Genomic DNA, 24,481 nt, shown 5'->3' with positions numbered 1-24,481 from the left:
TTGTAGGTACTATGTTATCCTAGGAATTTGACCGTTATAACATCTAGGTAATATCTCTTCCTAGACTATCAGACATCATAACTTCTTAGGCATAATATCAAATCTTACAACTACGCATAGTATCTATAGCTACATTATCCTAAGGTTTCAAGCTGTATAAAACAATTGATATTTATAGATATAAATATATTTTGAAAAAGAAGTTTGATAAGCATGTATCCCCCTCCCCCCCCCCCTAAAACTTTTAAAATAGTAAAATGGGAAGCATCAACGCTACTGCATTCGAAGCTTCGCATCATTGAGATAACTTCCAAAATTGCTTGAGAGAGAGAGAGAGAGTTTTGGGTGTGAGAAAATCAGAAAGTGAGCACCTTCATTTATAGTGCTCGTGCGTGCGGCACATTTCACGCGCGATGTGCACTCAACTCGTGGCTCCATCCAGAGTTTGCTACGTGTCACACTTCTGATGGTCCACGTCTCCCTAATCTCGATGAATCTGGGTGTCAGACGTGCGCGTCGAGCATGGCGCGTACTTGGCGTGCACCTTTAAATCTTTTATAAAAAATCATATATTCCTTATATGGATCATGTTTCTTACCCTCTTTATATATTTGTGTAGCTCTCTACTAGTACTACAACTTTTCTTAAGGTTGCGTTGTCAAATTTTAATTTTAATTTTTAACCCGTATTTTATATTTTTCTAAAAATCGTATCTCCTTTATACGAACTCCGTTTTTGATCTTTTTCCTTTTAAAGTCTTTATCTCTCAGAGTAATACGGTTTTCCTTTTAGTGACGTTAGCTAAAACTCAATCGATTTCTTTGTGCCATTTTGACATAACAGCATTATTAACGTGGTTACTTTTTATCTTTTATAAAATCGTAACTCCTCCAATCGAAGTGAGATTTTTACAATGTTTATATCATTGGATCACTTTGTTGTGTATTTTCCAAATACACTAACCATTATTAAAATTGATATAACTTTTTGGTCACTTATTTTTTACCCTTTTATTATTATCTAACTGATCATATTTTTTCTAAAATATGAAAAGTTCTATTATCATCATTTGTTGATGCTAATCTCTAATGTCGATCGATGACGGAAATTTTCCAGTTGTCACAATGTACATACTAGACTCGCCACTGATTAGACATAATATAAATAAAATTGAAAATCCAGCAAAGGTAATTTGTCCAATTTTATGTTCATTGATCACATTAAATAGTAGTGAATAACTCTATTATTTATTGTTTAGGTACTGGCAAATGCTGCCCAGTGGATTTAATCAGTTTGAGATTAGAAATTTAGGAGAGTCATATTTTGTTGATTTGGACAAAAGAGCTTGCACATATAGGGTGTGCCAGTTGAAGGATATGGTCGTGTGCACTTAGTGGCAACCATATCATATTTAAACAGGTATATTGAGGCATTTATGGATCCACTATTTATGAACTCTTACATGTATATAATATGTGGTATGAATAGAAGTTCAATGTGGCCCACAACAGACTATCTTCCTCCGTTGTCCCTATTAAGAGGAATATAGATGCTTTAGTGAGGATTGGAACAAACATGGTCTCAAGGTCTCAAAAGTTGGCAAAAGAATTATATGTGGTGTATGAAATTAGGTTGAGCATAACAAGTCAAATTGTAATCAAGTAAGTGGAAAACCCCCTCAAATTAAAAGTAACATAAGGAAGGTCAAGAAGAATGTGTCAAGTCAATGTCACAAGAGGTAAGTCATTGGTTAATGAGGATCATAGAATGGAAAGCAAAAGATGCCAAAAATATCATAATGGGCAGTTAAGAAGAAGTTGGCAAAAGGTGTAGAAGGAAAAAATAGGGAAGGTAATAGTTCAGCCAAACCAATGAAGTTGGATTATGATTGATGGGTTGTTGGGTTGTGTTTATTTCTGGACAAAGTTAATTTGTTTGTTTTTACTTGTAATTCTCCAATGACATTTATATATGTTTGTGTGTGATTATTTTGATGTTACTTTGCAATATGAAGTTTTACTACTTGGATCACATTAATTTTTCATGGTTCATATATTTGTGTGGTACATTTGGTGCTTCATATGCACTTAAAATTAGATCATAAATGCACATGTCAGTTGGATCAGAAATACACATATCAGTTGTGTTTGGATCATAGTTTTTCCTTGGATCACACATATCAATTGGATCATAAATATACCTACCAGTTATGCATCATATGCACATATGAATTCAAGTTAAGTCATGTTATGTACAACTTAACAACATAAAACAAGAATTTTTTATCAAAATAAACCCGAAACGAACCATAGATTAAAACCAAAAAATTGTCTCAAATTAACAACATATTAAAATTAGAAATATGTCACGAATGAACAACATAAATTTCACAAAATAATACCATAAAAGTGTCGCAAAATAATCCAGAAAATAGTCATAAATTATATTTCTACATTCCACGTTAAGTCATACACAATGGACATACATATAATACACATGATTATCATCTTTGATAAACCTAAAAAAAGTATTTACCTACAAAAAAATACCATTGGAGTAAAATAACCTAAAAAAACCCTAACAGACACATTATCTTATTTAAAGGTAAAATCAAAATTTGTTAAAAACTATCATAACTTCCAAAACACTATTTTTTTCCATCATCGAACCGCACCTCTACATCCAACCAACAACCAAAACCCCAAACAATGTAGTTATGCCAATCAACATCAACTGTTCAGTTTCTTTACATAAACACCTTTCACCTTCATTGTAGCGAATCCTGCAACCATCTCTGCTCTTATTTGCTTAAGTTCGATTTGAGTCTACATCGCTAACAACAAAAAGTCATTTTGATTTGAAGCGGAAATTTAGAGATGAGATGATTCGACACAGTTTATGAGAAATAGATCGAAAATGATAATAAGGTATGAGTGATAAACTATTTTAGGGTTCATTGTGTTTAACAGTGACATCTAATGAGTGACAACTAATGTGATTGATTACATGGCCAAATCACCAAACATCATCTCACCTATTATAAAGAGTGAAATAATTATTAAACCTGTCAACTTGGAATTTATGCCTCTAAACTATTAAAAAAAATTAATAGATTCTTTTTTTTAAAGCAAAAGGGTGAATCATCAATTCGGCCACCTTGTTTGTTGTCTAGCTGGCTTTAAAATAAAAACTAAAGTTAAACCAAAATCTTACCAAAACATCATTAAAATTTACATAAACAATGTGTTACATTATTATTATTATTATTTTATTCCATTTTATGATGGAACTAAAAAGATTGTTCACAAATAAAAACAAAGTACCAAATTCCTTAGAAATGGTCCATTTAATTCTATTAAACAAAGTAAACAGTTTTTTTTTCATTAACATAAATCATTTTATTCTTTTTTTTTTTTTTTCTTATTTCATCTTATTCGAGGGAGTTTAAATACACATAAAAAATATCTTATTCCGAAGACAACCTAAACAAGCTATTATTTAAAAAGGTGTAAATTGACGCAACAAAACCCTGAGACCCAACACCTCAATCTGACCCTAAGAATGAGTATTCATGTAGACGAACCACTAACACCGGCCGGCCGCTTGTTCGTACAGACGGCGACGGAACAGATCATCAACTGTGTTCTCGGACTGGATCGTCCTGTCGGAGTAGAACTTGTACGATCTGTCATCTCTGATTCTCTCGTTATAAACCACCCAAGATTCACCAGCCTTTTGGTCAAAGATAATCACGGCCGTGAACGCTGGAAAAAAGTCGAACTCGATATCAACCGGCATATCATCTTTCTCCCTGACGCCGTCGGCAGCAACGATGACGACGAGGCGACGGTCAACGACTACATCGCCGACCTAACAGTATCGTCTCCGCTCAGCACCGATAAGCCTCTGTGGGAGGTACACATCTTACCGGCGCACAAATGCGTTGTGCTGCGCCTCCATCACTCGCTCGGCGACGGAGTGTCTCTCCTGTCGTTGATGTTGACTATGTGTAGAAAAGTCAGCGACGCCGATAAAATGCCGACGATCGAACTACCTCCATCTTCTAGGAGCCACCGTAGGGAGGGTGGTGGAGAAAGATTGTGGAAGTGGTTGAAAATGATATGGTTTACGTTGATTTATATGTTTGAGTTTCTTTTGAGGTCTTTGTGGCTCCGGGATAAGAAGACGGTGGTGAGAGGCGGAGCAGGCGTGGAGCTGTGGCCGAGGAAACTGGTGACCACCACGTTTCGCCTTGACGATTTGAAAACGGTTAAAAACGCCTTCGTAAACACAGTAAGTTTCATATTCCGTTAAAGTAGTTAATCTCAACCCTTCACTTATGAAAAACCTTATATACGTATTAACCTACAATCCCATACGTTTGTCTCTGTGAGAGAGAGAGAGAGAGAGATGCTTTAGTTTAATGTAGGACATAAAATATCAAAATAAATCACATATACCAAAAAAAAGTCATAGATCATACAAAATAATATATTCAAATATAAACCATTTTATAATTTCATCCATGGACCCTTCTGGGGGTTTATCTATTTTCGTTAGTTTAATAAGTTTCATATAATATATATATCTAGAAAAATTATTTGTATAGAAAAAAAGTTTTTAATATTTGCCAAACTTAAGTTGATTTCAAAGATGCGATGGGACAAAAGTCATATTTATTTCATCCCAACCAAGTACGAGACATTTAAGTTCATCTATTTCTGGTATTGCATGGAAACAAATCATAATTATGTCAGGGAAGTACGAGATTTTTCTAGTTAATTATAAATACATCTGAACCATTTAACCATATAAATTAGGGTTAATTAGCTAATATCTTTACTTGAAATAAATAAATGTATATATACTCAGCTAACGTTTCATTGAAATGTCGTTTTATTTTGTACATGAAAATAGATGTATATATCACTTTTAAAGAATATATTATTATAAAAAAATTTATATACATACACATGTACAGGAATTTTACCCTGGTCAATGACTCAATGGTCTATATCACTATATCTATATGTCTGTCTTTATTCAATGTGGACCAACAAACAAAGTCCGCACTCCTGCCACGCCATCATAGAAGACTTGTATAATTTTGTCCGATGCTATAAATATTATAATAGTAGATTAGACATTGTTTTAGGTAAAGACTTAGTTATTATATTGCATAAAGTTGGAAGTAGCTAGAAACCATATAATGCCCATCACTTACTGATTCTGATAGGTAGATAGATGCAAAATAAAATTCAGTATTAATAGTGTACTACAATTTTTATTGGGGCATATTTCAACGATTCATATTTTAAGTTAATATTAAAGAAAAATAACTTACTTTTTCTTAAATAACTAACAAGTCCGAAATAAGTTATTCCGGACACCATAAAAATATTTTTTCTGACAAAAGTTAAATTTCGGACTGAAATTTCAGATTCGGTCCAAAATTTTCCCGATTTCATACCAGAATTTCAGATTTCGAAAAAAAAATAATTTTAAAATTTCAATAATAAGTATGAAATCCGAAGTATGAAATCCGATGAACAGTTTCAGAATTTCGAATTCGTTTGTATTAAAAACTAACAAAAAAATTAAAGAAAGATAGTAAATGGGAAGTATATACGATACAAATACTTAAAACCAAACATTTGAATAACGGTGATATTAGACACTTCGAAATGAAATTTTGTTATAAATAGAAAGTTTTTTGAAAAAAAAAATAGCAAATGAAAAAAAAAAACTCCAAAATTTCAAAAACAAGTATGGAATGTGGTATTCTTGATAAAATAGTTATTTTTCAAAAGTTGACAAAAAATGATTACTTTAATTAATAAGCTCGTTTTAGTGTTTAGTTTAATTATCTCTTTCATTTCAATTTCATGACCAAAATTAGATTTCAGAAACTTGCTCCCAATTTGGTGATGACATGCTTATGATAGTAGCTTACCTTCTGATAACAATTTTTTTGTATAATATATTTTTTAATGGAAAGTGATTCGTACATAACAATTTTCTCCATATACAACAATTTGTGCATTATATAGTTATAGAATACAACATTTTAAAGCAAAAAATGTTTTGTATGAAGAAAATTGTCGTATACAAATCAAACAGTTACTTATTTCATACTAATCGTTACATTACTCTTAATTGTAATAGAGTACAGACAAAATGGTAAGATAACCTTTTTGCAATTTACTAATCGTTACATTACATAATTAGTACATACCTAATTCAAACAGCTTTATACCAAAGGGCTTTTAGCCCAACGGTATCCGATGTTGTCCTCCCTCTTTGAAGTTGAGGTTCAAGTCCTACGGTGAGCATAGATTGAATAATTTAAGAGTAGTTTAATAATATATTTGTCGTTTCAAAAAATTCAAAAAAATAAAATAATAATAATAAAATAAAACTAATTCAAACAAAAATCGTCAATAAAGAAACATTTATTTCGTACAAGCAAATTAAGCTTTGAAGTAGATGTCCATTGGATTAAGCTTTGAAGTAGATGTCCATTGGTATATGTGATCGAGTATGCTTTAAGTGGTATAGTTGGCTTTATTGTATCGGATTAAAGGGTTTAGGTAGGCTTTATGAAACACATTCAATGCACAATATTCTTGCATTTTATTTTCAAACAGTGGAAGGCGAATCAGTATGTAATTTTAGAATTTATTCCAAAAGTCCTTATATAGTTTCTTAAATAGCCCAATGGTCCCTCATGTTTCTCTTTGTAGAAACAAAATTCTCTTACATCCATATAGTAATGTCTTGATCACATGGTTGATTAATTTGTCTCCTATATTCAAGGCGAATAGCAATAATGCAATATCTATAGTAACATAATGTGAGGACATTGTAGACAACTATTTCATGTCACCATGAAGAAACACATAAATTAATCAAAACTTTGTTCTCCAAAATTGTCAATACAGGAAATGTGAACTTTGTTTTAGGTTTTTTTTACTTTCCTAAAATTCAGTTATTATGTATTTCTTTTATAAATTCGATTAACTTTTGTACAAATTCCGTGTACCATATTGCAGACCATCAATGACGTCCTGTTTGGTGTGATATCATCGGGGCTATCAAGATATTTGGATAATCACTCACCAAAACGTAAATAAACTTTCCATTATAACCCTATTATTTTCTAATTTAAAAGAATATTCCATAATAAAGTTTACCATCTCTTGTAGCTCTTCAAGAAGGGATTAGAATAACAGGTGCAGCCATGGTTAATCTGAGGCCATCACAAGGACTCCAGGTTACTTCCTAACCTTCATTCTCATTTCACTTTCTCCACATTTGGGTTTTGGAATGATTCATTTGCAAAAGGAAAAAAAATCAAAGGTCCGATTCGTATTAAAAAAATCACTAAGAAGACTAATATAACGAAAAGAAAAAGGTTAACCGTTATATATGCTTTACCCGAAAAATAACCTCCGGCAGAACCTCAAAAGTGTTCAGTCAAATGGTCAAATTTGACGGTTTTTATTTGAATGTTTATGTTTATATGATCATTTGTTTATGATCGTGAATGTTTGTTTAACACATTAACGAACGAACACCAACAAAATAATTTGTTAAACAAACAAATATGAACAAGAAAATTTGTTTGTTTGTCTGTTCGTGTTCGTTTGTTCGGTTAACTTAGATGGTTAGACAAACGAATATAAACAAACCTTTATTCATTTTCATGCAGTTGGTTCGTTCGGTTTTCCAAAGCTTTTTAAGAAAATGAAAATTTTCAGTTTTTAAATTGTATGTAATTAGAAAAGTGATTTTTACAGTTTTACAAAGTTTTTTAAATTTCTAAAACTCCACCGGTTCCAACCAAATGCATTTCTAAAATTTTCATTGAAAACTGAAAATGAAAACTCAACTCTATTTTCTGAAAATATTTTCTTTGAAAATGAAAACAGTTTTTCACAACCAAACGCACCCTTAGTGGCAATCCTATAATAAAGTATGAATCTTATATTATGGCAATTTGATAGGAATTCACTGAATTAATGAAGAGTGGTTCAAAATCAAGGTGGGGAAACAAGTTTGGTATGATGCTCTTACCAATTTACTACCATAAAAATGGCTCTGATCCTCTGCAATATTTGAAGAGAGCCAAGACAATGATTGACAGGAAGAAGCTGTCTTTAGAAGCTTTTCTATCATACAAAATCGGCTACTTTATTATGAGATGCTTGGGACCAAAGGTGAAATGTATAAAATTATTGAACAACTTAAGAATTTAATCTTCATTATATATGTTCACGCTAATAATTATAGTTTTCAGTTTGCAAGTTTGCTTAATTACAGGATAATTTGTAACACTAGTTTCACGATTTCAAATGTGATTGGCCCGAAAGAAGAGTTTATGATTGCAGGCGTCCCGGTTACCTACATTAGAACCACGTCTTCAAGCTTAGCACATGTAATACTTTCTAAATTATTAGTATTTTATTAAATGAATGGTATAAATATGCATTTAATTATGGTGATTTTTTTTGGAAAAAATGTTATGCAGGCAATTACTATGCATATGGTGAGTTACGCAGGAAAGGCAGACATGCAAATTCTTGTTGCTAAAGACATCATTCCTTACCCAGAAAAATTAGCAAAATGTTTCGAAGATGCGCTGCTAGAAATGAAGGAAGCTGCATTGAAAATAAAGGGTGAAAAGCCCAACAAATTCCCAGAAAATTTGGCTTAAAAAACTATCAGATAGGCTTCTCTAAAGCCCACATATTATCCATTTAACTTAGAGACCATTAATTATTTTATATATATAATTATTATTTTTACTCTCTTGTCTTCTTCTTATTTTTTTTTTTTTTATCGTAAATAGTCTGTTAACATGCCAGTGTCCTGCTCACAAATCATCATGGTTGAACTCAAATCCCAAACGTTTCTTGTTGCATTTTATGTTTTATAGATAGATAGATGCATACAACTATATTCTAATGGACTGGACATATGACATCTCAAAGCCCATATAATAGGGAGATATGTCACAAAAGATATATATTGGACAACGAATATGACGTGTTGTTGACATGAGGCCGAATTTGGAACACAAGCCACAAGACCATAGAAATTCATGTGTCTTGTAAATTATTCATGACATATATACCAATAGGCTTCTGGCCCAAAGTATCATGTGTCTTGTAAATTAAGTCCGTTTGAGATATAAGTGGTATTATGAGTAGTTTAAAATAAGATTAGATTTGTCTTTGTAAAAAAATAATAATAAAATAAAAAATAAATAAAATATAACATATATTTTTTAATATATGACATTGACAATCATTTTATAAAATGATCACTTATCTTATTGCACAAAATTGTTCATCAACTAATTGCTGAAAATTCATGTTCCTTGGTAGATGTTACAAATAACAAAGCAATGCAAATTTTATTAAAAGATATATTATTGACTATATTGTATGCAACTATGTTTGTTTGTTTCCCACTATCATCTTTGTCCACTTTCCAATTCTTTCCAAGTTATTAAATCTTGAATATTTGCTATATAGAAAATAGACAAAATTGCAAAAATGGTCCATGTGGTATGTATTTTTTGGGGTTTTGGTCCAAACCATGAGTTTTTTAGATTGGTGGTCTTTTTGAGCTAGTTTCATTGCGTTTTTGGTCCCCTAAATAGTGAAATAATCGTAATACCCTTAGGTTATTTATTTTTCAATTTTTTTCATTTCTTTTTAAATCTAACACTAATATATTTATTTTAATAATTAATAAATTAAGAAGGGGCCCACCTCTCTCTCTATCTCTCTCTCGTAATTGTGATCACTGTTCACATAATTTCAATCCAGTATATTTCACTTGAACTCCATCGGAGCAATCTGAGCGTCTTGTAGGGGCAACCAGAGGCCAGGCTCGTCTCAAGAAGAAAAGTCATGCTCTAACAGTCCAATTCAAAGCCATCCTTAAAAAATCGTCACAACAAAAGAATCAATGGGAGTTATAGTGAAGAACGTTGCTTTCCTTCTACTACAAATTGGTAAACTCGTTGAAGAACCGTGGAATTGAACCATTTAGATGATTTCCTGTAAGATTGAACACCTGGAGATTCTTCAAATTGGATAACAAATTGGATATTTTCCAGATATCTGATTAAACCCAAGGTTACACCCTAAGGTTTTCCAAATCTCTGAAATTGGATTTTAAATTCCAATTGAGCATGTTCCCTTCGAGATCAATCACTTCCATCTTCTTCATACCCCAAATTTCATCAGGAATTAATTAAACGGGAGCGATAAGATTCGAAGTTCTGAAAGCTTTGAGATAGCATTTGACAACTTGCCTATTAATTTCGCATTACGACCCACATAAATTTTCCTGATTCCAAATCCATACAGTTGAAATTGATCATATTCATTACAAGTGAAAGAGTCTGAATTACCTCCATCAGTGATATTAAGAGCTACAACTCGATAATCCGACAGGCATGAGACTCCGACCCACGAACAGAGAGCCGAATAGCTTTCTCTCCAGCTTGCCAACACTCCTGACGGGTTGGAAACAGAGCTCTTTAACTCCATCACTGTCGATTTGTCCAAATCACTGTTGAAAAAAGCGTAGGAATTGAAGGAAACGATGAAGATCCAGAGAAGTAATAATATCTTTAAGGGTTTGCTTTAACATCGTGTGTGACTCGTCTTGGAGATCAGAAAACAGAGACTGGTTCTTGGCGCCATTAGTGGGGATGAAGACTGCCATCGGAAGCCCTTCGATTGTATGAGCGTCGGAAATCAATTGTGTAAGAGAGAAGACCCGAAAATCAATTGTGTGGAGAAAGGGTGGTTTCTTATTATCAGTATTATCGAGAGAGAGATAGAGAGAGACTTATTATTTAATTGTTTAAATAATTAAATAATTATTATTAGATTTTAAAAAATGAAAGAAAAATAAAAAATAAATACCCCAAGGGTATTATAGTCATTTCAATTTTTGGAGGGACTATTTACACATACAAACTAGTCCAAAATGACCACGAAGCCAAAAAAAGTCGTGGTTTGGACTAAAACCCCAAAAAAATGCATACCACACCATTTTTGCAATTTTGTCTAGAAAGTATAATATTGAAGATTTTCTCTAAGTGCTCTAGGCCATGTTTACGGATCGAGTTACTATAAAATTTTGCCATTTTAAGCGGTTCATCCACTTCAAATGCTTGAAATTAAAGACTTAGTTGGACACAAAAAAGTCATAGAAACATGTTATGTATTCATTAAAACGATTGTTGAGCTCTTGAAGTTGTATATCTATGATTAAATAAAATACATTGTTTTTCTAGCGGTTTAAACAAAATAAGTTACAAGTAGCTAACCCATCTTTTTAAATTTGGGCTTTTTTTTCCTTGAACATACTTATTGGTTTAATCGCCATGATTTGGAGCATATCAAGGACTTATCATACTCATTCATGGGTAAAAAGGGCAAGTATAAAACGGGAAAACATAGACCCAACTTTAAACGGTCATATTTTTTATTCATTAGAAGTTTCAAGATACATTTTATATAGAAAAAACGCTCTTAACATGCTAAAACTGAAAAAGTTATCAGAAAATAAAGTGCATCATTAGGCACACTTTATGTCCATGTAAATTCGCCCTTACACAAGAAGATTAGTGAGAGTACAAAAATGGAGAAGTTATGTCCTACTTTTACAACACTATTACCAATAAAATAAACCAATAATTTGTTTGTTTTATCATAAGGAATAGATATGAGATTTTCTCAAAGCATGGTACACTACTTAAGATTTTGCTATTCAATATTAGTTTATTTTCTCTACATATCAAGTGGCTGCAAGCAAATCAAATTATCTGCATGCCATATTTTTATCAAAGTTATATATAATTTGGTAGCCCTTGCTGGTCATGTCATTTCCTTATTATGAATCTACAATACCAGTGGATTAACATCAACATCAATAGCTTATTATTTTCCTTATGTATTTTGATTCTCGACATGAATATGTGCAAGTAGCCCAACTGCATATATCCGTACTTCCTATCATTGATGTTGTCATTGTTGAACTAAAATTCAATGTTGTTAAGATTGGGATCTTGATCGTAGGATCGTAAGATCCTACGAACCTACCTGTGAAAATCTTTCTGGATCACAATATGATCGTTTTGTATGTAAGATCAAAGATTGGATCATAGGATCGGGATCGGGATCCGATCCGATCCTACCAATCCATGAAAATTGCCAAAATTTAATCCGGTTTTTATTACATTTACCAGTTACTAGTTGACCCGATCTCCTTATCCAAAGGTCAATCGAGAATAGCCTCATTCTTGTACTATTTTGTGAACCGTAAATGACCAACAACCCTATAAATAATTTTATTATTTTACGTTGTACCCTTATCGATGATAGAGTTTGAGATATAGTTTCGAATTGTTATTAATTTCTTCCTTCAGTTCAAGCTCAACAATAGAGGTGAGCATTTTTCAGTTTCTTACCGTTCAAGCTCAAAAATAAATGTGAGCTTTTTTTTAGTTTCTTTAGTTTCTTTTCTTTTACTGGTCAATCCCTTTTTCTTGAGGGTTTGAGAAATTGTGGTTTTTAATTGAGCTTCAAAAGTTGAAATAGATACTATTTTTACCTTATAGTTAAAGCAAATGACGTGTTAAAGATTTAAAGCAAATTTAACCGTGTCATTAACTATTAAAAGATCAGTTACATTTTTCAGCTATTTAAAGTTATTTAAACATGAAATACGGAAAAAAGATTTATATACGATTAATTATCTTGTTATGTTATTTTTGTGACCAAGGAATACATGTGGTTTTTGAAAGGTCAACATAATGTTGGTGAGTTCACAGGTTTTATATACTTTAAAAATACTTTTTTGAGTTTGTTAGCCCAGTGCTTGTTGTATTCTCAACTTATTTACTGGATCTGTGTATACCAAATTGTTTCCTTAATGTTTCTGGTAGTGGGTTCAGATAGTTTAGTAACTATATCAGAATCTGGATCTTTGTTTATGAATAGAAAGATGTATATTATTAATTTCTTTAGTTCTTGATAAAATTTCTAGAATCCTTTGTTTTTTTTGGAAAGGGAACTTCCCTAACGAGGGTTTCCGGGCCAGCTTTTGCGCACCGATTAATCCCCCGCTGCAAACATGAAGCTTTGCCTCATGCCCTGGAGTCACTGCAGGCGAACCTCCATTACTAGGGTAATATTATCCTAGTATTCTTTAATCATGTTGCATGTACTACTACTCCCATCGAAACGTCCTTTAAAGAGTAGTAACTTAAGTTTAACAATGTTAGGATGAGTTCCTATAATCGAGCCCTGACTAGTGTTGTTGTCCGCGTATTATCCTAGCGCTTCATCAAAATTCGTCCGTAGTTTAGAAAGTTATGCTTGCTCCGACTATCGTCGGGTTGTAGCTCGCAACCGTAGATGGAGGTGTCAACTTTGTATAGATCTATACATATATTTCCCGCTCACTTAAGATTTAATGATTATAGGTCTGGGCCTTAGTAGCTAAAGGTTATTTAGCTTGTTGATGAATCGTGTCCATCTAACAGTTGTTGTGGGGGGCTCCCCTGGTCAATCGTGTTGTTATTCTTCGTTGTATTTATGCGAGATACTTATTATATAGGCTACACAAAACACTCTAACTTAATTATATATATATATATATATATATATATATATATATATATATATATATATATATATATATAATTAAGTTAGAGTGTTTTGTGTAGCCGAGTATTTGGGCAGGGTAACCACTACGTACTAACCTTATCCAAAGGGTGACTATAATAACGACTACTGTATCAGCGTTTCTCGGAAACTGGCCAGCGTACAACTAGGTATGGTATTTTCTATCGGTGTGAGTCACTATAACAAATAGGCATAATATTATCTTTAAAGTTTGGCAGAGTATCTACCGACATACTGTCATCTTAATGTTATGAGCAGAATTATCTAACTAATATTATATGATTAGTAACAACTATGAAATATTTGTATTTTAACATGTAACCACCCCCCCCCCCCCCCACGCGAAAAAATTTAGAAAATGAGGTTGTGAAATCGCTTTATGAAGTGTGAAGCCGTTAATGTAAGGTAGAATTTGGAGGATCCCTCCTGACCATGTTGGTGTCCCCATTCTCCAGGTATATCCAAAGGTCGGTGAGGAGCATTAGTTTGTGGCGGGTCCTTGCCATCAGCGAGCTCAACGCGCACCTTCATCTGCTCAGTAGGGGCTGCTGCCCGATATGGATATATCCTACCTAGCTAGACATGTAGATGTGTTGGGTAAGGAGGTTCACAATATTAGTCATTGTCAACAGTGGGTTGTGGGGGCTATGAGTGGTTGGTTTGCTCATCAGGGGTTTGTTTAACCCCTTACCAGCGATCGGGTGATGGAGTAGGTCCGTCAGGGACACATCATGACGACGACGACGACAACGTCGACGACGACGACGACGACGACGACGATGATGATGATGATGATGATGATGATGATGGTGATGATGATGATTAGGATGAGGAGTATGACGACAAAGACCTTTATTTGTTTTTCGTTGTCGTTACTTTTGGACATGATGTATTTATGTAGGTTACTTTTGATACTCTATCTTTTATATATGTAGGCTACTTTTATGACGTATGTAGGTATTATATCTTGGTTGGTTTCACTTTTTTCTATATATATATATATATGGTTTTTGGATTTCCCAAGAATTTAGTCTATCAATTACCATATTTAGGTTTAGTAGTGCATCAGGCATATCCAAAATAAAACATAGTTGATCAGTTTTATATCTAGTCTTGGCCCGACCAATGTGCTATAAAACTTATTTAGGGTATTTGACCTATAATATTGAATCCAAGAGGAAATTTTTAAATGTGTATTTTACTAAATTTTTGGTTTTTACTCAAGACTATCAAGTAAGGATCAGCCATGTGAGAAGTACCGGTGGGCAATACCATTTTGGCATATAGTCGTTCTAAAATCCAGCAACTTAAACGATAGTTCAAAATAGTCACATCTCCTATATGTAGTCTAACAGTAGTGTAATTAATAATACTTTTAGTTGTAGATCTGAGTACATATCTTTATAGAGTACATGTCCCTAAGTTATAGTTGTATTTCCTAAATAATTATTATTTCACTATAACCTTTAGCTCTAATAACAATCTGTCACACCCTAGGCGAGCGGCGGAAATGTCGGGCGGCGCGACGCTAGGATGTTGTTGTTGGATTAGGTGTCTAAGCCATAACTATATTTGGTATGTACTTGACCCGGTTGTAGGATGGTCCTTTTGGGTTGCCTTCACCAGAGCAACTTGACTGGATGCATAATGGAGAAAGAGGTTATTATGGTTTATTAATATATTATTTGAATAATATATTAAAAGAGAAATCATATTATTTAATTAACATTGGTCAAGAATTAATTTAGAATTAATTTTGTGGTCAAAAGAGGTTAATTGAATTAAGAGGACTGAACTTGTAATTATAAGATAATTGCATTTTGGGTCGAGGAACCCTTTCGAAGGGGTTGGACGAAATCTTATGGGAGCCCATAAGGATTTCATCCAAGGGCCTAGGTTCTGGAAGATTCTTGTGGGCTGCTTAGAGCCTAAGCAATCGGATGAGGTCTTTGACCGAAACCCTAATTCCTCACCTATATAAAGGACTCTTGGCTTCACAATTTCGGCTACCACATGAACCCTAGAGATCATAGAGCCGATTTTGAGCCTTCCCCCTCTCTCTCCAAGATCATCCAATTGCTTTGGTGTTTGTGATTCATTAGAGGCATCGTATTTGAGGTGCTAGGTTCTCAAAAGCTCAAGATCAACAAGCAACAATCAAAGGTAACTTTCTAACTTGTTTATTAGATGTTAATTTCGATTTTTATTGTATGCTAGATTAGGGTTTGCAAGTCTTGGATAATTATTGCATGTACAAATTAGAAAAACTAGATCCAAGCATTAGGGTTTGCATGTGCACCATAGTATTGATGTAATGCTCATAACCCAACAGTGGTATCAGAGCCTAGATCATTTTCTTTTGCATTTGATGCATTGTTAAAATTGTTTAAAGCTGAAAATCGAAAAATCTTGCTTCTGACTGATGAACTCGTCGAGTCACCTGATGAACTCGACGAGTCCAATTAGTGACTCGGCGAGTCGGGCGGTCTGGAGGCTGATTTTTCGGGATTTTGACTGAAATTGAATTGGGATAATTACTAAAAACGTTTTTTACTGATAAAATCCAATTTTTTTTAATATGGTATTGATTATCCTAATGCAATTCAAAGATAATTGTCATAAATAAGATAATTACTTGTTTTATATGATTAATATTAATTATTTGTATTTTGATTTGAATTATCTAGTCAAGAAAATAGACTAGGTCAAATGATGTGATAAATATTAATGATATGATTAATTAATTATTTTTTCAAATTTGATCTAACAGATGTTTTGAAAAGTTTCAAAACTTGCCCTCAAGTTTTGGAATTTAAATTTTTGATTAATAGTTTTAATTTTGAAATATTTAAATTCTAAACCCTAGAGTTTTAAAAGTTAAAATTCAACCCTTATACTATTATAATATTAAAAGATTAATAATATATATATATATATATATATATATATATATATATATATATATATAAGATAAAGCTAGTCTTACCGTTAGTAGGCCTCATTCACGAAGCCGATCTATAAGGGGGGTATAAGGTTGCTGCCTATAAAATGACAGTTTAATGGGTGTCCACTCTCACCCACCGTTTCCTTGATTGATGGAGGGTCGTTAGTCGAACGGGTAGCATAGGGCAACCAATTCCTCGTTAATAAGTATAATGATTATATAAAGTAACTAAATGTTTTTTATAAATTCCCAATCTTAGTTACTTTAGGAAAAATGTGAAAATGTATGCTATTCCATGAAATTACAATTTGCACCTTGCCAAGTCTTTAGTGGAGCGTGTGTGGTTAACCGGCACACTAATTTGGGACTAGCAAAGGTGGAAAAGGGTAGCTTGATGTTTATCATAGATCAATGGAGCGTGTGTGGGTAACTGGCACATTGATTAGGTGGTAAATGATATCGAGAGTACCAAGTATATTTGCATGGTTATTCACACCTTGTTTGTGATCCTCGGTATCACAGTCACAAACTTGAAGGGCATAATCGGGATTTAAACATGCCATTGAAAAGTTCAATGAATTTTAAAAGAATCTAGGAATTTCAATTCATTTAAAACTTAAAATCCTTTTTTGTTTTTCATGGTGGAAATTGGTAAATCCTCATTTACCTACCTTCATATTATTTGCAATTAGATTACGGCATCCCTCTTCTGAATTGTAAATAATCATGTTGGGTCCTAGCCCTAATTTCTCATTTGGGTGTTTAATTGGGGATAATTATCTAATCTAAACTTTGTTCCTTTTCTATTTCAGATGTCTACTCAAAACAACAACAACGCTTCTGGCTCGACCCCTTCTGGCTCATTCTCACTCATGAACTTGTGTGGGAGGGTGATATTCGATGTGACCAATTTCAATGATTGGATCCGCAACATTCGCATGGTCACCCGCTCCGAGGACAAAGAATATGTTCTCGATAAGGAGCTGAAAGAGGTCAACGTGAACACTGCTACTCCTAAAGAAATTGTTGCTTACGAAACTCATGAGCGAGATGCTACGAAGGTTCATTGCATCATGCTCGCAACAATGACTGCTGAACTCCAAAAGTCCTACGAGGACTACTATCCCTACGAGATGCACCAAGATTTTATGGAAAGGTACCATCAAAGTGCCAGGCAGGAGAAGTATGAGATCATCGCCTCGATGATCACTACCAAAATGAAGGATGGAGAGTCCATCACGACCCACTTGCAGATAATACAGAGATTCATGGACCGCTTGCTGAAGTTGAATGTCAACTTCGATGAGGAGTTGGCCATAGATATCATTCTTCACTCGTTGCCTCCTTGTTATGACCAGTTTCGTATGACCTATCATATGAACAAGGAAGAGGTCACTCTGAGAAAGCTTCAAGGCCTGCTAAGGACTGCTGAGAGTAGTCTAAAAGGCAAATCTACTGCATCTACTCCTACTACTGTTGCCTCTATCTTGGCTATTGGTCAAGGGAAAGGAAAGAATAGGAAGGCTCCTTCTAAGAGCCATAAGGGTAAACCCCATGATGGATCCTCTTCTAGTGGGACCAAAGCTGGTTCTGCTACCCCCTCTTCCAACCCAAAAGAAGCAGAGTGCTTCTACTGTCACGACAAAGGGCATTGGAAACGAAGCTGCCTGAAGTATCTGCACGACATCAAGGACGGAAAGATAAATCCCTCCTTCGCAGGTATTTATACTATACAATCTAACAACTCATCACATGCTATTTCTTGGGTCCTTGATACAGGATGTGGTTTTCACATTTGTTCCGATTTGCAGGGTCTAAGAAGAAGTAAGGATGTGGAGCATGGGAAGATGAACCTGATCATGGGGAATAGGAAAGAGTCATTTGTCACCAAGATTGGAGTTTACTCTTTAGTGCTTAGTAGTGGGTTAGGCTTAGATTTAAATGATTGTTGCTACTCGTCAGAAATGGCGAGAAACATTATTTCTTTTCATGGTTTGTACAAACAAGGTTTTAGATTTTCGTTTAATAATGAAATAGGTTCTATTAATGCTTTCTTGAATGGTACTTTCTATTTTGAAGCATTGCCTTGTAATGGAGTATATGAAACTGTGAATGTTGTAGAAAACTTAGCAAATAATGTGTTGCACATTGATCCGTCCAATGGTTTGGACAAAACATGCTTGTAGCATTGTCGTCTTGGACATGTCAACAATAAGCGCATAGCCCAACTCCAAAAGGATGGAGTGTTGGAGTCATTCGACCTCAAGTCGGATGACACGTGTGAATCTTGTTTGCTTGGAAATATGACCAAGTCACCCTTCACTGGTACTTGTGAAAGGGGTGAGGGTTTATTGGATCTCATACATACGGATGTATGTGGACCCTTTAGATCCAACACAAGGGATGCGAACCGCTTCTATGTGACTTTTACTGATGATTATAGCAGATATGGGTATATCTACTTAATCAAGCACAAATCAGAAATCTTTGAAAAGTTTAAAGAGTTTAAACAAGAAGTGGAGAATCAGCTGGGCAGGAAAATTTAGATGCTCTGATCCGATCGAGGAGGTGAGTACCTTAGTATTGAATTCCACGACTACCTCAAGGAATGCGGAATCGTTTCGCAATTGACGCCACCTAGCACACCGCAGTTGAATGGTGTGGCTGAGAGGCGCAACCGAACCTTGTTGGACATGGTTCGTTCCATGATGAGTCGATCTTCGTTACCTATCTCATTCTGGGGGTATGCCTTAGAGACTGCCGCCCATATCCTTAATCTATTCCCAACTAAGAAGGTTGCCAAAACATCTCACGAGATGTGGACAGGGAAAGCTCCCTCATTGGCACATATCAAGGTTTGGGGTTGCGAGGCTTTCGTAAGACGAGAGACTCACGACAAGCTCGAGCCTCGTAGTGAGCGGTGTATTTTCATCGGCTATCCACAGAAGTCCTTTGGATATCTCTTCTATAGACCGAGTGACAATGTTGTCTTCGTTGCGAGGAGAGGGGTTTTCCGAGAGAGAGATATCTCATATGCCAAGAGGACAGTGGGAGACAAATTGATCTTGAAGAGCTTCAAGAATCAAGTGATGAAGGAACCTCTGACACTGGCGCTCAACCCGAGGAGGAAACTCCTGTTGAACTGATTGACGAGTCCCTACCTCTTAGACGTTCCAGTAGAGTTAGAATTCTACTCGTATTATATTGTTTCCATATAACTGCTGAGGGTGATACGTTTATTAGTGATAGCACACTAATAAATTTGGATGAACCTAACAACTACAAGGAAGTCATGGCAGGCCCGGAGTCTGCGAAATGGAAAGAGGCTATGGACACTGAGATTCATTCCATGTATGACAATCAAGTTTGGAACTTGGTTGACAATGTGCCAGGTCGTAAGACGGTCAGGTGCAAATGGATCTTCAAGAAAAAGACCGACATGGATGGGAAAGTACACACATATAAGGCGCAATTGGTTGCGAAGGGCTTTACTCAAACTCCTGGAGTTGACTATGAAGAGACCTTCTCACCAGTAGCGAAGATTAAGTATATAAGGGTTATGCTAGCCATAGCTGCATTTCATGACTATGAAATATGACAAATGGATGTCAAAACCGCTTTCCTTAATGGGAAGTTGGCTGAAGATGTTTACATGAGTCAGCCAGAGGGTTTTGTTAATGCGAAGCACCCTAATAGAGTGTGTAAGCTTGAGAAATCCATCTATGCATTGAAACAAGCGTCTCGCAGATGGAATCTTTGTTTTGATGAGAAAGTCAAAGAGTTTGGTTTCTCGAGAAGCGAGGATGAGTCATGTGTATATGTCAAAGCCAGTGGGAGTATAGTTAGCTTTCTCATTTTGTATGTGGATGACATACTGCTCATAGGAAATGACATCCCAACCTTGCAGGAGGTTAAGTCCTGGCTTGGGAAGTGCTTTGCTATGAAGGACCTCGGAGAAGCTGCTTGTATTCTAGGGATAAGGATATTGAGAAATAGGAGTAAGAGGCTAATAGGACTCAGTCAAATTACTTAATTGGATAAAGTGTTGAAACATTTTAGCATGGAAAATTCTAAAAAAAGGGAGTTACCAATCCAAAGCAATACCAAGTTGAGTAAGACTCAGAGTTCGAGTACTGATGTCGAGATAGCAGAGATGAGCCGAATAGCTTATGCTTCCGCAGTTGGCTCAATCATGTATGCTATGACATGTACTCGCCCTGATGTGGCCTTCGCTTTGAGCATGGTCAGCAGATATTAAGGGAACCCTGGAAGAGCTCACTGGACTGCAGTAAAGAACATTCTTAAGTACCTGAAGAGGATTAAAGACTGGTCTCTTGTCCTCGGTGGGAGCGATGACTTGAGAGTGCGAGGGTATAGTGACGCTAGTTTTCAGACTGACCGAGATAATTTCCGATCTCAGCCGGGCTGGGTCTTTACCCTAAATGGAGAAGCAGTGACATGGAAAAGTTCCAAGCAGGAGACCATAGTTGATTCAACGTGCGAATCAGAGTACATAGCAGCGAGCGAAGCGTCGAAGGAGGCAATATGGCTAAAGAACTTCATCGGAGACCTTGGAGTTGTACCAGCCATAAAGGAGCCTATGGACATTTTCTGCGATAACGAAGGTGTGGTTGCCTTGACCAAGGAACCAAGGGATCATGGCAGATCCAGGCATATCGACAGGAAATATCATTTTATTAGACATCGGGTAGAAGAGGGACTCCTCGTAGTGAATAGGGTATTGTCAGAGGATAACCCAGTAGATCCCCTTACGAAGGGACTGAGTAGGGTTAAGCACTTGCAGCATGCTAGGAGCATTGGGCTGAAGGACGGTATTAGTTTTAGTGATTAGATAGATTCTAGAAACTTGTAATAGATAAATTGTAATTAACATTTGATGATTAAATAAAAGAGTATTATTTATAAGTAATGTTATTGTCTTATGTTAATTGTTTACTATTGTTTCACTTTGCATGTTTTGACTTCCTAAATAATAAGATTATTTAAACTATCTACAGTCGATCATACGTTGGAAGTAAGTATGAAAGAAGACTATTATGAATTGGCTTGTAGATTGTCTAAGCGTTTAGACATAGCAAAGGTTTGTTGCAACGTTCATGAGTACTTATGAAATATGATTTGAGTATTGGATTAAACCCACGCTCACATGAATCACTTCATGGAATTAATCACGAGTGATTGTGAGACGATAATATCATATAGTCTTTAAACCTAGATGTATGAGTTGTTGCTAAGAGTCGGTTGTGCATTGATAATGCGTAAACGCATCAGTAACTTGATGTTATAAAACGCATTGTTGTGTACGATTTGATGAGTAAATAGTACAAGCATATAAGTTGAAGTTTTATCTGTTCCTTCTATCCTACGAGGTTAAAAGCGATATCTTGGGCCCCTCGATGATTTTGTTTTGACTTATGTGTCGGGCCCGGTCAGGACTGAGTTGATGTGTTCAATTAAGTTCTATGTCAGACAAATCAGAGAGTAAGAAACAAACTGTTGGACAAGAAGTATGACTATGTTCCATGTGATTGTCCACACGATATCTTGAGAACGGAGGACTATATGATCCCTAATCTATAGGACGTGTCAGAGTTCGACAGCAGCTTTTGAGAGCTACGATTGCTAATCGGATTTTGAAGTCGTACTTGAATTTATAGTTATTAGACTTATCCAAGTGGGAGACTGTTGGATTAGGTGTCTAAGCCATAACTATATTTGGTATGTACTTGACCCGGTTGTAGCATGATCCTTTTGGGTTGCCTTCACCAGAGCAACTTGACTGGATGCATAATGGAGAAAGAGGTTATTATGGTTTATTAATATATTATTTGAATAATATATTAAAAGAGAAATCATATTATTTAATTAACATTGGTCAAGAATTAATTTAGAATTAATTTTGTGGTCAAAAGAGGTTAATTGAATTAAGAGGACTGAACTTGTAATTATAAGATAATTGCATTTTGGGCTGAGGAACCCTTTGGAAGGGGTTGGACAAAATCTTATGGGAGCCCATAAGGATTTCGTCCAAGGGCCTAGGTTCTGGAAGATTCTTGTGGGCTGCTTAGAGCCTAAGAAACCGGATGAGGTCTTTGACTGAAACCCTAATTCCTCACCAATATAAAGGACCCTTGGCTTCACAATTTCGGCTACCACTTGAACCCTAGAGATCATAGAGCCTATTTTGAGCCTTCCCCCTCTCTCTCCAAGATTATCCAATTGATTTGGTGTTTGTGATTCATTAGAGGCATCACATTTGAGGTGCTAGGTTCTCAAAAGCTCAAGATCAACAAGCAACAATCAAAGGTAACTTTCTAACTTGTTTATTAGATGTTAATTTCGATTTTTATTGTATGATAGATTAGGGTTTGCAAGTCTTGGACAATTATTGCATGTACAAATTAGAAAAACTAGATCCAAGCATTAGGGTTTGCATGTGCACCATAGGATTGATGTAATGCTCATAACCCAACAGTTGCATCACAAATACATATCCTTTGTAACATGAATATCACTTCCATTTAACAAATCATAACTTACGTAAAGGTTTTACGTTATTACATTGAGTTTTATCTTGGTAACTATACTCTTCAGTAGACTACAAATCACTTCATAAGCTTTTTTTAAAAGACCTTTTGTCTCCATTGGTGACTTAGGAATGCATGTGGTTTTTGAAAGTTCAACATAATATTGGTGAGTTCACAGGTTTTGTATACTTTAAAAATACTTTGTCGAGTTTGTTAAGTCAATGCTTGTTGTATTCTCAACTTATGTTAGTGGATCTGTGTATACCAAATTGTTTCATTAATGTTTCTGGTAGTGAGCTCAAATAGTTGAGTAACTATATCTGAATTTGGATCTTTGTTTATGAATAGAAAGATGTAGATTGTTACTTTCTTTTGTTCTTGATAAAATTTCTAGAATCCTTTGTTGTTACTAGGGTAAGATTATCCTAGTATTCTTTTACCGTGTTGTGTATACTACTACTCCCTTCGAGGCGTCCCTTCAAGAGTATTAACTTAAGTTTAACAATGTTAGGATGAGTTCCTACAATCGAGCTTCGACTAGTTTTGTTTTCCGCCCAGTATCTCGACCCTTCATCAGACGTCGTACGTAGTTTAGAAAGTTATGCCTGCTCCTACTGCCCTCGGGTTGTAGCTAGCAACCGCAAGTGGAGGTGTCAACTCCGTATAGATCTATACATATCTTTCGTGCTCACTTAAGATTTAACGAGTATAAGTCTGGGGCTTAGTAGCTAAAGGTTATTTAGCTTGTTGATGAATCATGTCACATCTAACACTTGTTGTGGGGGGCCTCCCCCGGTCTATCGCATTGTTATTCTTCGTTGTATTTATGCGAGATACTTATCATATATATATATATATATATATATATATATATATATATATATATATATATATATATATATAGACACACACACACACACACTATCCGTTTACCCGCGCCAAGTGTCGGGTGCGAATGTTTTCAGAAATTAGTTTGTAGAGACGATTAGTTCTTTTGCGCAAACAATTTACTACATCATTATCAATAAGAGTCGTGCTAGCAGAAACAAAATCAGTAAGAATTAAATATGAATAGTTTAGATTCTTTACAAATGATTCAACGGAAGCCTACACACAATATTTGAATGTGCACTCCATGTAAGGCCGAGGTCCTGGTTTCAAACCTTGGGATACCTCTTTTAGTGCCGCATGTGGAGATTTTTTCCTTGAAAATCACTATAGAAGCTAAGTTTGCCCGTTTATGCAGAGCTCGAACTTAAGGTGATGCACGTTGA

At 35.0% G+C, this 24,481-nt stretch overlaps 1 protein-coding gene and 1 long non-coding RNA gene across 2 annotated transcripts; one reads left to right on the top strand and one right to left on the bottom strand.

Annotated features, from left to right (window-relative positions):
* Positions 1-3,482: 3,482 nt before the first annotated feature.
* Positions 3,483-8,813, top strand: LOC145115478 (wax ester synthase/diacylglycerol acyltransferase 11-like). Its single transcript, XM_079051771.1, has 6 exons — positions 3,483-4,293; positions 7,053-7,125; positions 7,206-7,273; positions 8,007-8,219; positions 8,300-8,437; positions 8,531-8,813. The coding sequence occupies exons 1-6, from the start codon at positions 3,562-3,564 to the stop codon at positions 8,714-8,716; spliced, it is 1,410 nt and encodes a 469-aa protein (XP_078907897.1). The 5' UTR covers positions 3,483-3,561; the 3' UTR covers positions 8,717-8,813.
* LOC145115479 (uncharacterized) lies at positions 4,975-10,843 on the bottom strand. The gene is made up of 3 exons (XR_013711581.1): positions 9,780-10,843; positions 6,236-6,320; positions 4,975-5,117 (listed from the first exon to the last, which is right to left on the bottom strand). It is a non-coding gene; the product is annotated as an uncharacterized LOC145115479 (long non-coding RNA).
* Between the last annotated feature and the right edge of the window lie 13,638 nt (positions 10,844-24,481).

Source organism: Lactuca virosa, chromosome 5, assembly GCF_052849685.1.
Source record: "Lactuca virosa cultivar CGN04683 chromosome 5, Lactuca_virosa_CGN04683_v6, whole genome shotgun sequence".
NCBI lineage: Eukaryota > Viridiplantae > Streptophyta > Magnoliopsida > Asterales > Asteraceae > Lactuca > Lactuca virosa.
The sequence above is the reverse complement of the archived record's forward strand: the minus strand, read 5'-3'. Positions and strand labels throughout refer to the sequence as shown.